This window comes from Calliphora vicina, chromosome 2, assembly GCF_958450345.1.
Source record: "Calliphora vicina chromosome 2, idCalVici1.1, whole genome shotgun sequence".
NCBI classification, from domain to species: Eukaryota; Metazoa; Arthropoda; class Insecta; order Diptera; family Calliphoridae; genus Calliphora; species Calliphora vicina.
In genome coordinates, this window is record NC_088781.1 from 87059405 (window position 1) to 87074875 (window position 15471).

Here is a 15471-nt window from a genome sequence, read left to right on the forward strand (position 1 = left end):
CTTTTGCATTAAGTTATCTTTCCGGATCATATAAATTCTATATAGTCACGAAGAATATTTTTTTCTACAAAAGAAAAAATATATGGGTTTTTTGGGAAAAACGTAAAAAATACGGCCCTTTTTACAAGATCCAACTTTGTATGCGTATAACTTTTTATAGGGAACAGATAACTATTAGCAATTTTTTTCTATTTAGAACTAGCTGACGTGGCAGACGTTGTCCTAGTTAAAAAAATGCCTGTGTTCGATTTGTGAATTTATGAGAAGCGGTTTGAAAAGGGTAAAAATAGTTTAAAAGAAAAAAAAAACGTATTATTGAATGCTCATTAATAAAAATAAAATATACATAGAAGCGCAACTGAGAGACAAAGAACCTAAGTTTGTTTTTTTAAGTTTTTATATATGTAAGTAATCGAGCCAAGTTATTAGCGAATTTAGATATTTTGAGTTTTTATATAAAAAATCTAATTTTGGTCAGAAATATGATCACAGTTCGAGCTCTTTTTCTTGATTAAACGCTTATTGGCCAAGTTATTAGCGCATTTAGATATTTTGAGTTTTCATATAAAAAATCGATTTTTGTTAAGAAATATGTGTGATCACAGATCGAGCTCCTTTTCTTGATTAAACGCTTATAAATCAGGTTATTATCGATTTAAGCTATTGTGAGTTTTTATATAAGTAATCGAATTTTGCTCTGAAATATGCTTGATTGTAGATGTTTTAATAAGTGGGCGTATTAGTGGACGGAAACATTTTTTATTTATGTAAAAACTTTAGCGGACTATGTATTGCGAACATTAAATTGGCGTGGTCAATTCATCTTTCAGTAAAAACTTAAATTGGATTACTATGATCATTTAAACAAAAAATTAGCCAAATCGATGTAGCCGTTTTCCGATTTTAGATAAATCAAAAAAAGTGGGCGTAAAAGTGGGTGTGGTCAATTTTTCATTCCGTAAAAACCTAAGTTGGGCTATGACCAAAATTTAAAAAAAAATTTTCTAAATCGGTATGGCGGTTCTCTACTGATGCAATTACCAACGAACGACATTTGATTTTTATTTATATAGATAGATTTTATAAATAAATTTCGATCCTCCGTAGGCCCGTCATATATAAAAAACCATAAAAAGATCGAGCAAAATTAAAAAATAAATCAATAAACCTGAATATCTCTTCAACTAATAGAGATAACCCACACTTGTATGCGTATTTATTGTAGAACTTCTCAAAGACTTATATTTAAAATTTCAGCTCATTCGGATCATAAATGGATTTTTGCCGATTTTTTTTTTTAAAATTTGAGACACGAGGTGACTAAGCTGAGGAAGCTGAACAAACGTAAATCAACTCGAAATCACCTCAGCTCAAAGCACGTGAAATACCGAATTATTTCCAAACAAAAAAGTTTCTAAACCACTGTGCAATGGTGAATTTGTAGTGATTTACTAGTGGCATTGCCAGTAATACTACTGACCAGATGTACCCCAGCCAATGTAATCTTCTATTGACATTTAACATAAGCTTGTCATTGAAAATCCACCAGTAGATTGTAGCACAGATATATGTACAGCTGCGGTCAAAATAATAGCACCACGACATTCATATTGTTTTATAATAATATTACGTAAAAACTGTTATTAATTTTTGTTGTTTTTGTATAAATTTATGCTTAATTCAATGAATTTTCAAACCTTAAAAATAGTACATATATATAAATACCTAAGAAGTTCATCAGTCAAAAAATAGCACCAAGATAGAAATCGATTAAAATAAATAAAAATTAACCAGGACAAAATTGAATTTAGTAACAATTATTATGGTTTGTAACGTTCTTAACACGTTATTATTAAAAGTAAAATATTGTTGTCTTTTGTTTTCGTATTTTTTGGCAAAAAAGAGACCGACCACATCCTACCTATAAAGATTCTTAAATTTTAAAAATTTTGTATCGAACTTGTATGCCAAATATATTTTTTCATTCCCCAAAATAAATTCTTAAATATTTTTGGTTTCTTTTTACCCTTTCTGTGACTTTTGGCCATCTATTTTTAATAAAATTGTGTTTGGGGATATCGCATCCTGTCCCACGACATTGACCTTTTAGCTTGAAACCCAAATTTATATCAGTTTATCATTCCATAGATCATTCCTATGGTCATAATTTCATTGATTTATATTTGAGTATGATTTTATCAAGCATTTGATCATATAAGATTGAATTATTTATTCCACATATTCAATATATTCTTCGAATGTTTTAATAGAAAAACCACAATCAAAATACAATTTTAAAATCTGTGTGTTTGTAAGATAAGATGCATATATTATCTTAAATTTTGGTTGAAATTGGATTCGGAGGACTTTCTATAGAAGTCTAATATCAAACAATATAATTTGTTTAATTATTTGACCAAAAAGTGTTTTGGTACTTGAATGTTGAAAAATGGTAATGCGACTTCGGAAATTTTACCTTTAATAGAGGATGTTATATTGTTATTGGTGAAACTTTTCTAGGATTTAAATAATTTAAATTTTGTTATTGTAATGCGAATAACTGCAACACTAGTCGTCACTTTTGACCACCGAGCAGAACATAAATGCCTGATTTTCGAAACGGTGGGCCAAGAGTGTTATGATTAAAAGCGATAAGCGGTTGGGCAACCTAAAATTTATATTTTTATTTCAACGCAATGTTTTTTTAAAACCATTTCTAAATATCTATAAATAGTTTTATTCTGAATTAAGCTAATTTGTATGTTCAGAAATCATAATTTGTTTTTAATTTTATTCTTTTCGATATAAATAGATTCAAATTATAATTTAATATCGATTTTTTAAAACAAAAACATGAATATTCTATATTTTTTCGACAATTTCTTACGATGGTGCTATTATTTTGACTGCACAAAATCTGGGTATTTTTCAAAAATACCATATAATTGATTGAAATGTTAATATTTCTTAAAGAAAACTTTACTCATAGAAGAAATAGAGATTAATTAACCATCTTATATTATATTTTATTAAAACTACTATGGAAATAAAAATATTTCCCATGTTAATTGCTTTAAGGTTCTGTGGTGCTATTATTTTGACCGGCACTGTATATACAGATTCGTCAAAACTGTCGTTTACAAAAGTGGTGTATCAGCTTTTCTTCATTTAACTCCATTGAAGAAAGGACACATCTTTCATACATACAGTGCAATCGTGATAATATGAACACCCCAAAATACTTTTTACTTTCATAGGGTAATCTAAAATATGAACTTAGTGAACTAAGCTTTTTAAAATATTAACATCTTATTTTTGTTTTTTTTTTAACGTATTTTATCTATATACACAGAGTTGAAATCTAAATCAACAGGCTTAATAATTTTTCAACTTCCCTAGCTGTAGATGGGAATTAGATGCCATTCGCAAATATGTACAATCTTGCAAAAGTGAACTGGCCTGGTTTTAATTAGTTCGTATTATCGTGAGTGCACTGTATTTGCTATTCCTTTTTTACGTTGGGGTTAAATGTGTGATGCCACTTTGATACATTTTAACACCGTGACGTATCTGCTCATCATCTGTGGACTGTAGCACTACTGACTAGGTAGTTATTTTCTATACTTGGAACTATCTTATAAAAAAATAAAAAAGCTTATCAAAACGGTGCCAATATTTCCTTTCTATCACAACCCGTTAAAAAGTTATGTGGCTTACATGTCGTTCCTATAAGAAGTTACACGAATCCAAAGTTGGTACATGTAAAAAGTCCCTATATATTTTCTTTTGTAGTAAAAAATTTTCTTCGGGACTATATAAAATTTGTATATGATCCAAAAAGAGAACCTAATGCAAAAGCGTGGAAAGTAATACTTGGCTCACTTAAATGGACCTACTCGCCACCAGACCTATCCAAACTTTGTCAATTTAAAAAAAAATTGGTTTGAGCAAAACACTCTAAAAAGTCTCCAAAAAGCTCAATGCATGTATAGCCCTATAACTTATTTAAACACATACAAAGTTATTTTACTATCACGCAGTAAATAACTTCGCAGTAGGATGTTTTCTAAAAAAACTCAGTTTTTGGAACACATTTTCCCCGTATTAGGAATTTTGAAATTTGAAAATAAAAAGAGTTAAAAATTATAATTCCATTGCTTTTCGAATTTTCTTGTAATATCTTTAACCGTTAAAATTTTACATTAATTAAAATTTTATATATTTGTTCATGGAAAATCCCAATATTCAAATTTTTTAGTTTCTAAGGTAAATGAAGTCCGAAAAATTCATAAATTTTTTCATTTCACTAAACTGTTAATCTTCAAGTCCTATGGTTTTCACCAATACCAACTACTTATACAAAAAAGCCTATATTAACAATTTCGAACCTCCGTAGGCCCAACATATCTAAAAAACTAAAAAAAGAGCGAACAAAATTAAAATAAATTAATAAACCTAAATATTTTTTGTAGACCTTCTCTAGGACTATTTATATTTTAAATATCAGCTCATTCGGATTATAAATACATTTTTCGTGATTTTTTTTTAAATGTGAGACCCAAGGTGGCGTTTAATTTTGCTAATTAAGCGTAAAGTGCTTTATTTACAATTTTGGTATCTTTAATAATTTTCGTAGAATATTTGAATTCTTAAATGTCCTTTTTGAAAGGACTTTTTTTGATTTTCTCAAAAAAAGGGTCAAATTGTTTGTTTGTCTATAATTTTTTTTATAGTTTGCATTAATTTTTAAATTTTGTTTCAATTACAGTTTGTTTTCCTATTTTGGTTTTAAAGTTCTCGCGGTCAAACAAGAAAAGTTACTATCTTAAAATCAACGAGTAGGGTTGCCAGCCGGGCTGGACTTGGCTGGATGTCCAGTTTCAAGCTAAAATTTAATTTGTCCAGCTAAATAGAAATTTTGGACAATAATATCCATAAATGAAAATTTACTTACTACTAATTAGTACACAGTAATAACATATGCAAAAACGTGTATGTATTTCTTGAAGAAAGGAACAAAACAAATACCAAAAAGTTTTATGGAATTTCTGATATTGATGCCAATGAAGAAGAAGAATGTAAACGTGAAGTATTATCAGGAGCATTTTTATATTTTATGCAAAACCTAATGCAGGAATTTACAACTCTTGAGAATGACTCTTGTATAGTTTTAGATTTGCACGATATAATGACCGTACTTATGAATAGCCTCAAATGTAGAATACATAACACATTTTTTGGCATCAAAGTTAACAGCATTTTGAGAAAAAAAATTCGCTTAATGAACATAAAACTTTTAAGACGGAATTAGAAGACTTTTTAAAAACAGCAGTTAGCTATTTAGAAAATCGTTACGACTTTGGTGATGTTAACAGCTACTTTTTTAAAAAGTAGCATTTTTAAATTTATAAAATGTCTTATTTTCTTGGGAAGATTTACAAAAAGCTTGAAATATCTGAAGAACTCTTTCGTGAAGCTTTTAAACAAATACCATGAGATATGTCAAATGATATGGTTCTATTTTGTTTATCAAAGGTGAAAATAATGAATTCGAGAAATTTAGAAAAGTTGTATGTTTCGTAATTTCAATACCAGTAAGCAACGCTTTTTATACCCTCCACCACCATAAGTGGTGAATGAGGGTATATATAAGTTTGTCATTCCGTGTGTAACATTGAGAAATATTCATCTGAGACTCAACAAAATATATATATTATTGATCCTTATGAAATTCTAAGTCGATTGAGCTATGTCCGTCTGTCTGTCTGTGTAAAACACGCTCACGTTCAAAATAGACAAATAAAATTGGTAAGCAGGGGCCAAATCACGGCATTCGATATCGAGTGCACGTTCGTGTAGAAAAAATTTTCGAAGGCCGCAATGTTTTGGATCACGGTAGTCGATCGTAATTTATATTACCTACTACTATTTTTTACATTGCTAAAGCATAAGACAATAAGAAAAACAAAACAAAAAAGGAAAACAAAATAAATAAATTTGTGATAAATTGTTAAATTGTGAAAAAAATGCAGAAAACTTTTAATAAAAATGGATCCAAAAGTTTTTTGTATTCCTCATCATCGGCCAGTGACAAATTTCAGAATGTTTTTTACTTTGATTAGCACAAACTACCATGTTGAAAGTTGTGAAAAACGTAAACAAAATACAAAACAAATTGTGGCCCAAAATTTTACAATTTTAAAATAAAATATGTATATTTTGAGAAAATATCAGAAAAATACGTATATTTTTATTTATTTATTATTTTACTTCATTGTAAAATAATAAATAAATGTATAATGTATATACAGATTCGTCAAAACTGTCGTTTACAAAAGTGGTGTATCAGCTTTTCTTCATTTAACTCCATTGAAGAAAGGACACATCTTTCATACATACAGTGCACTCGTGATAATATGAACACCCCAAAATACTTTTTACTTCCATAGGGTAATCTAAAATATGAACTTAGTGAACTAAGCTTTTTAAAATATTAACATCTTATTTTTGTTTTTTTTTAACGTATTTTATCTATATACACAGAGTTGAAATCTAAATCAACAGGCTTAATAATTTTTGAACTTCCCTAGCTGTAGATGGGAATTAGATGCCATTCGCAAATATGTACAATCTTGCAAAAGTGAACTGGCCTGGTTTTAATTAGTTCGTATTATCGTGAGTGCACTGTATTTGCTATTCCTTTTTTACGTTGGGGTTAAATGTGTGATGCCACTTTGATACATTTTAACACCGTGACGTATCTGCTCATCATCTGTGGACTGTAGTACTACTGACTAGGTAGTTATTTTCTATACTTGGAACTATCTTATAAAAAAATAAAAAAGCTTATCAAAACGGTGCCAATATTTCCTTTCTATCACAACCCGTTAAAAAGTTATGTGGCTTACATGTCGTTCCTATAAGAAGTTACACGAATCCAAAGTTGGTACATGTAAAAAGTCCCTATATATTTTCTTTTGTAGTAAAAAATTTTCTTCGGGACTATATAAAATTTGTATATGATCCAAAAAGAGAACCTAATGCAAAAGCGTGGAAAGTAATACTTGGCTCACTTAAGTGGACCTACTCGCCACCAGACCTATCCAAACTTTGTCAATTTAAAAAAAATTTAGTTTGAGCAAAACACTCTAAAAAGTCTCCAAAAAGCTCAATGCATGTATAGCCCTATAACTTATTTAAACACATACAAAGTTATTTTACTATCACGCAGTAAATAACTTCGCAGTAGGATGTTTTCTAAAAAAAACTCAGTTTTTGGAACACATTTTCCCCGTATTAGGAATTTTGAAATTTGAAAATAAAAAGAGTTAAAAATTATAATTCCATTGCTTTTCGAATTTTCTTGTAATATCTTTAACCGTTAAAATTTTACATTAATTAAAATTTTATATATTTGTTCATGGAAAATCCCAATATTCAAATTTTTTAGTTTCTAAGGTAAATGAAGTCCGAAAAATTCATAAATTTTTTCATTTCACTAAACTGTTAATCTTCAAGTCCTATGGTTTTCACCAATACCAACTACTTATACAAAAAAGCCTATATTAACAATTTCGAACCTCCGTAGGCCCAACATATCTAAAAAACTAAAAAAAGAGCGAACAAAATTAAAATAAATTAATAAACCTAAATATTTTTTGTAGACCTTCTCTAGGACTATTTATATTTTAAATATCAGCTCATTCGGATTATAAATACATTTTTCGTGATTTTTTTTTAAATGTGAGACCCAAGGTGGCGTTTAATTTTGCTAATTAAGCGTAAAGTGCTTTATTTACAATTTTGGTATCTTTAATAATTTTCGTAGAATATTTGAATTCTTAAATGTCCTTTTTGAAAGGACTTTTTTTGATTTTCTCAAAAAAAGGGTCAAATTGTTTGTTTGTCTATAATTTTTTTTATAGTTTGCATTAATTTTTAAATTTTGTTTCAATTACAGTTTGTTTTCCTATTTTGGTTTTAAAGTTCTCGCGGTCAAACAAGAAAAGTTACTATCTTAAAATCAACGAGTAGGGTTGCCAGCCGGGCTGGACTTGGCTGGATGTCCAGTTTCAAGCTAAAATTTAATTTGTCCAGCTAAATAGAAATTTTGGACAATAATATCCATAAATGAAAATTTACTTACTACTAATTAGTACACAGTAATAACATATGCAAAAACGTGTATGTATTTCTTGAAGAAAGGAACAAAACAAATACCAAAAAGTTTTATGGAATTTCTGATATTGATGCCAATGAAGAAGAAAAATGTAAACGTGAAGTATTATCAGAAGCATTTTTATATTTTATGCAAAACCTAATGCAGGAATTTACAACTCTTGAGAATGACTCTTGTATAGTTTTAGATTTGCACGATATAATGACCGTACTTATGAATAGCCTCAAATGTAGAATACATAACACATTTTTTGGCATCAAAGTTAACAGCATTTTGAGAAAAAAAATTCGCTTAATGAACATAAAACTTTTAAGACGGAATTAGAAGACTTTTTAAAAACAGCAGTTAGCTATTTAGAAAATCGTTACGACTTTGGTGATGTTAACAGCTACTTTTTTAAAAAGTAGCATTTTTAAATTTATAAAATGTCTTATTTTCTTGGGAAGATTTACAAAAAGCTTGAAATATCTGAAGAACTCTTTCGTGAAGCTTTTAAACAAATACCATGAGATATGTCAAATGATATGGTTCTATTTTGTTTATCAAAGGTGAAAATAATGAATTCGAGAAATTTAGAAAAGTTGTATGTTTCGTAATTTCAATACCAGTAAGCAACGCTTTTTATACCCTCCACCACCATAAGTGGTGAATGAGGGTATATATAAGTTTGTCATTCCGTGTGTAACATTGAGAAATATTCATCTGAGACTCAACAAAATATATATATTATTGATCCTTATGAAATTCTAAGTCGATTGAGCTATGTCCGTCTGTCTGTCTGTGTAAAACACGCTCACGTTCAAAATAGACAAATAAAATTGGTAAGCAGGGGCCAAATCACGGCATTCGATATCGAGTGCACGTTCGTGTAGAAAAAATTTTCGAAGGCCGCAATGTTTTGGATCACGGTAGTCGATCGTAATTTATATTACCTACTACTATTTTTTACATTGCTAAAGCATAAGACAATAAGAAAAACAAAACAAAAAAGGAAAACAAAATAAATAAATTTGTGATAAATTGTTAAATTGTGAAAAAAAATGCAGAAAACTTTTAATAAAAATGGATCCAAAAGTTTTTTGTATTCCTCATCATCGGCCAGTGACAAATTTCAGAATGTTTTTTACTTTGATTAGCACAAACTACCATGTTGAAAGTTGTGAAAAACGTAAACAAAATACAAAACAAATTGTGGCCCAAAATTTTACAATTTTAAAATAAAATATGTATATTTTGAGAAAATATCAGAAAAATACGTATATTTTTATTTATTTATTATTTTACTTCATTGTTTTGGTTGATTTAGTTTTACCACAAAACGGCAGTGTTTGTTTCTTTTCGATAAGAGATTACCAATCGAGTACAACTTCGAGTAAATACGTTTCGATAACGACTGCCGTGATCCACGTTAACTACATTTCGATGACAAAGTACTCGATTTCGAATGCGGTGATTTGGCCCCAGTTTGGTATTGAAAATCAGCAAAATCGGTTCAGTGAAACCGGAGTTATGAACCAAAATGTGAGACAATCTAAGAAAAAAAATGATAATTTTAAAATTGTTTTTGTTATATGTGTAAATATATTGCAGGTAATACCATCAAATTTTGCACAAATTATTTTTATATTAAAAGGACTAACTCTGGTAAAAATTATAGGAATCGGTCCATGATTTCTCCTAGCCCCCATACAAATTTCTTCCCGAAATATAGTTCTATGGTCTGTAAATGCCTACCAAATTGCAGTATCCACACAAAATTCAGGAAAAATAAGTTTTGTGCTTAAAAAAAACCCAACACCAAATTCTAGCTCCCATATAAGGACCACTTCCGAAAAACACATTAACCTACATAAATATCTGAAAAATATCAAAACAAAATTTTATACAAATCTCTAATTTATATTTAGAAATCATACTACGGGATTTTGTGAATATCGGTCCATATTTGACCATAGCTCCCATATAAGGTCCACTTCTGAAAATCAGTTAAGTACTCATAAATCTCTTATAAATAGCTTTATCATGCTAAAATTCAACAAAAATAATAAGTATATACATAGAAATTTCTGTACCAAATTTTTCGCAGATTGACCGATAATTGGTCATAGCTCCCCTATAAGGCCCATTTCCGAAAAAGATATTACCTTAATAAATATTTAAAACAAATCGATATCAAAATGAAATTACGCACAGATCAGTAATTTGTATCCAGCAATCATACTACCGTGAATATCGGTCCATATTTAACCATAGCTCCCATATAAGGTCCTCTCTCGAAAATCACTAAACTCGTCATAAATTTCTTACAAATATATTTATCAGGTTGAAATTCGAAACAAATTTTTTCAATATATACAAAAATCGATGTACCAAATGTTACGATGATAGGCCCATAATTGGTCATAGCCTCCATATAAGAACCACTTCCGGAAAACACAGTAACATTCACAAATATCCAAAATAATCTGTACTGAACCAAAATTTTACACCGATCAGTAATTTGTATCCAAGAATCGTACTACAAGATTTTTTAAATATTGGTCCATAATTCGTCATAGCTCCCATATAAAGTCCACTCTTGTTAATGGCGTTGTTTATATGAAATTGTACAAAAATAGCACTCAAATACTCATAGGTTCCATATATTGAATCAAAATAGTACACAGATCAGTAATTTTTAAAATCATACTACTGAATTTTGTGAATATCGGTCCATATTTGGCAACGCTCCCATATAAATACATAAAAATTACGTTAAAATATTTTATGACAATCGACTCATAATAGGTCATATCTCCCATATAAGTCCCACAACCCAATATCTTGAAATTTGTCTAAATATATATACCCTTTTTTATAATCTGTTTCTTCAGTGATGAATCTTCACTTGAGGTTAAGAAGGAAAAATGTTGATCCAAACGTATTAACTTATTATTAAGTATATAAATTGTTAAATTTCATATGTTCTAATAGGAATTTCAATTATAAATTGTTGAATTAGATCTGCGTAAACTAGTCTTACTAACAATTGTTATATTATTTCAGTTGTTATGCCATCATATTTAGGTGGAGTTTATTTAAGATTCGGCACGGCCGAATATAGTACTCTTAAGTCTAGTACTCTGTTCATATTTGCGAAAAATTATGGTTTTTTCATGCGAAAAATTTTATATGCTGTTTGACAGTTTTAATTTCGTGCGAAAGAAGTGCTGCTTATGTTATTTCGTGTGGAAAAATAAGGTTGCCAGTTGTATTTCACATGTTTTCCACAATAAAAACAGAGTACTGCTTTTGCGAAATTATTTCGCATATATTTCATTCCAAATATTTTATATGTAGTTTGACAGCATTTCGCACGGAATTTTGAACAGAGTACCTAGCTTTACTTGTTGTAAAAGAGTTTTTCCTATTTTAAACAATCTATATTCTAAAGAAAGAACCGAATGTCATTGGACCTAGTTTGAGCTGAAATGATAATACGAACAAATTTAGAGGAATCTTGTACATATTTTCAAAGTTGTTTACAAATCTCTAAGGGTTTGGAATTGGCCAAATCCGTAAGCTCAAAAACGAAATAAAGTGGAAGTGTTTTTAGTATTTAATTTTAATTTACTACTTTTAATACTTTCTTTACTTACATACGTAAATATGTATATTAGGGTGGGTCGATTTTTTTTTCACTGCGTGTAATACATATATATTTGCAATATGTAGTTAAAAATTTTATTAAAAACAATTATTTACACAAAACCAAAATTAACAAGATCCACAAAAAATTATAATTAAGGCAAAAATAAAGAATAACAATATATATTTTATGTAACTAGAAAAATGTTATTGCTATTCTTAATGTGTACACTTTTTTCTGACGCGTTATTGTTTATATATTGCAAGAGAACAATTAAATGTTTTGTTAAATATACTAGAACTGGAGCAAAAATAGTTTTTTAATATGTATGTAAATAAAATGTTTTAAATGTAAAAACAAGTTGTACACTTTCTTTTGACTCTGGCTGTATATGGTCATCTTATATGTAATTTTACGATTCTGCCTTTATTGTAAATCACGTATGTACCTATATATAAATACTTTATATAAATCATAGTTACTTATAATTAAAATTTTATTCAAATTGTAAGCTACAAAAGCTGAAATATTATAAAATTCAGAAGCACGTCATTTATGTAATATACATAAGTCGAATTAAAATATTTTTCGATATTGTCACAGAATAAATACGTATGTATATACATTAGGGTGGCCCTTAATAAACAAAAGTTGGATTTTGGCCATTCTCACCCTCCAGTTTGGTGAACATTAGTAAAAAAATCATCCTGAAAAAATATTAGGTAAATCGGTTGGGGATAAGACTTGGGCATTTACAAGGGGAAAAAATGCATTTTTTTCAGTTTTTGTAAAAATTTTACCATTAAAAAATTACTTTTGTAATTTAATTTAAAAGAATCGAAATGTGTACGTAATTATCGTTCTAATGAGGCATAAAAAACAGAAATCGGTCAAAAATGTTAAAGTTATTAAAAATTCGCCTGGCCATTAACGTGTCTCAGGCCACTTGAACAAGAAATGTAGGAACAAAATTAACATATTTTGATAAATATTAAAATAAAAGCTCATTTTTACTTAAAATATGTCCATATATACGTGTATATGAGTTTTTGTATTCGTAAGATACCGTTAACCTATTCTTAGGTATGAACAAAAAAATAAAATTTTATTAACGGCAGTTTCAAAACTCCATTTTCAAATTTTTAAAAATTTTGTTAAACAAATTTCAGAATTTTTTGATCATCTCATTGGGATTTATTAAGAATATAATAGGGAATAAAAATGAGAAAAAATTATGAAAATATCTCTCATAGTTTTTCCGTACCTTCGATTTAAATTATGAAATTTTCGAATTTTTAATAACTTTAACATTTTTTGACCAATTTCTGCTTTTTATGTCTCATTAGAACGACAATTACGTACACATTTCGATTCTTTTAAATTAAATTGCAAAAGTAATTTTTTAATGGCATAATTTTTACAAAAACTGAAAAAAATGCATTTTTTCCCTTTGTAAATGCTTCTCAAAACTTCAGAGGTCTAAACGGCTTAACCCCAAGAATGGCCAAAATCCAACTTTCGTTTATTAAGGGCCACCCTAATATACATATATAAATTTCTTATGAATTTATTGCGATTATTTATTTTTTTATTTTGTAATTCGAGCATATTTAATCTGATTATTATTGAGTATTATTTATTTATATATATATTTTAATGTATACAAATTTAAACAAGATTATGTACATGTATGTTTATAATACAATATAAATAAATTTTATTTACCAGAAGCTATTGATAAACATATCAACAAAAAATTAATCGCAAACACTTCACTAACGATCATTTTATAAAATGTACTGAACAAAACCCGCATATAAATAAAATAAATATATTAATGATATTTTGTCAGAGGCGCAATCAGTGATGCCAGAAATCATTTCATTTGTGTAATCATTTCACATTTTGTGAAATGAGTCTGGGAATTATTATTTTTAAACTCCTAATTAGAGTGTCCAAAAAACCGGCAAATTTAAAAAAACCGGTTTCCGGTTTAACCGAAAAAGTGTGTTTTTGAAAAAACCAGTTCTGATTTTTGTCATCAAAAAAACCGGTTAACCAGTTTATTATAAATTTTTATTCAATATGAAAAATTTTTGAATTTTTAAGGCTCTACCTTTATGCAATTACTTTATACCATTGGTAGGCGTTCATATTGTTGAGATTACGAAGATTTTCGTGAATTTACACGTACACAACCCGAAAGTAAACAAAACACACAGCAAGAGCGTAAAAAATACAAATAACTCATTTAGTTTCAAACAATAGAGCTTAAAAATACGAACATTTCATTCTGTTGCTTGATGTTGTTACGGATTTTTTATTTTTAACCCATACATGCACACAAACTACAATTTGTCTTTTTAAATTAAACAATATTTTTGAAAATAGTATCAAAGTTTTTCAAAGATATGTTTAAATGAGCTTTAGAAAATATATTTCATTAAAATCGGTTAACCCTTTTTTATTGCAATATGGCAACATCAACTTTTTTTATCCTGTGGTTCTTTTCTGAATTGATTAATCCATAATTTTTTAATTATTTTTAATTGTTCCATATGTAGGTACTAACACCAAATAAAAAAATATTTATTTTGGGAAAAATAAGTAGGTAATAATGGACTTTGAATTTTGATTTTTCTGAAACACATTTTTTAATATAATTTTGCAATAAAATTATTTTTTTTCATGATATACATAAAAAACATATTATTTTATTGAAAAAAACATAAAACTATATTTTTTAAAACCGCATTATTATTAATGATTTTTTAAAATCGGCTTGTTGCCATATGACAACAAAACATCGTTGCGTATACAATTCAGTAACAAACGTTACTTTATTTTCATTTGGCCATCATGAAATTGAAAGTGAAATTGAAAAAATTCTAGTAAATTTTGAAATCTCTGATTTTTCAGACATAGAAGAACAGGAAAAAAATATATTATACTAGATTTAATAGAAACCTTTGACCAAAATGTTTCTTTTGTCAGGCAATAAATTTTGCTATGAAGTTAATATTGAATATGAAGAACCAGAAGTTGTTGAAGATCTATTTATCTATTTCTGTACTATTTAAATTTAATTTATTTTAAGATTACTTGCAAAAAACCTTTAAAAATTTAAACTTGTAAAGAACAATTTTTTAAAATCAATACGAAAACCCAAACATTTTTTTAAATTGAAGAAAATTGTTGCCATATGGCAACAGTCTAAAAACCACATTTAAAAAAAAAATTTAAATTTGTTTTTCTTTGATCAAAACTATGTCATTCTTATAAAAATTATATTTTTAAAACACTCCTAGAAAAATATGAAGCGAAAGGGTTAACCGTCGTACAAAACTGGTTTCTCAAAAAACCGAAACCGGTCGAGTTTACAAAGATGAAAAAACCGGTTTTGGATACTCTACTACTAATATTAAAATATCTACAATTCTTCTAATTGAATTAGTCGATTAGTTCTTCCTCAATATTATAATGCCCTCCACCACCATAAATGTTGAATGAGGGTATATATCAGTGTTGCCACCAAGAAAATTATAAAATACACATGCCTCATACCTAAATTCACATAAGAGAAAAAATTACACATGTAAATAAATTTTCGTGATTTCAATAGGAGAAATTGTCTAAAATTGTCATGAATATAAAAGGTTTTTCA

General features: G+C 28.1%; 1 protein-coding gene across 1 annotated transcript in view; it reads right to left on the bottom strand.

Moving 5' to 3' along the window:
- Naglu (N-acetyl-alpha-glucosaminidase) overlaps positions 1–13593 on the bottom strand; it is a 103805-nt gene extending 90212 nt beyond the window's left edge. Inside the window, exon 1 of the mRNA XM_065500164.1 lies at positions 13533–13593. Within this exon, the coding sequence (XP_065356236.1) occupies positions 13533–13593 (61 nt within the window). The remainder of the gene's footprint in view (positions 1–13532) is intronic.
- Between the last annotated feature and the right edge of the window lie 1878 nt (positions 13594–15471).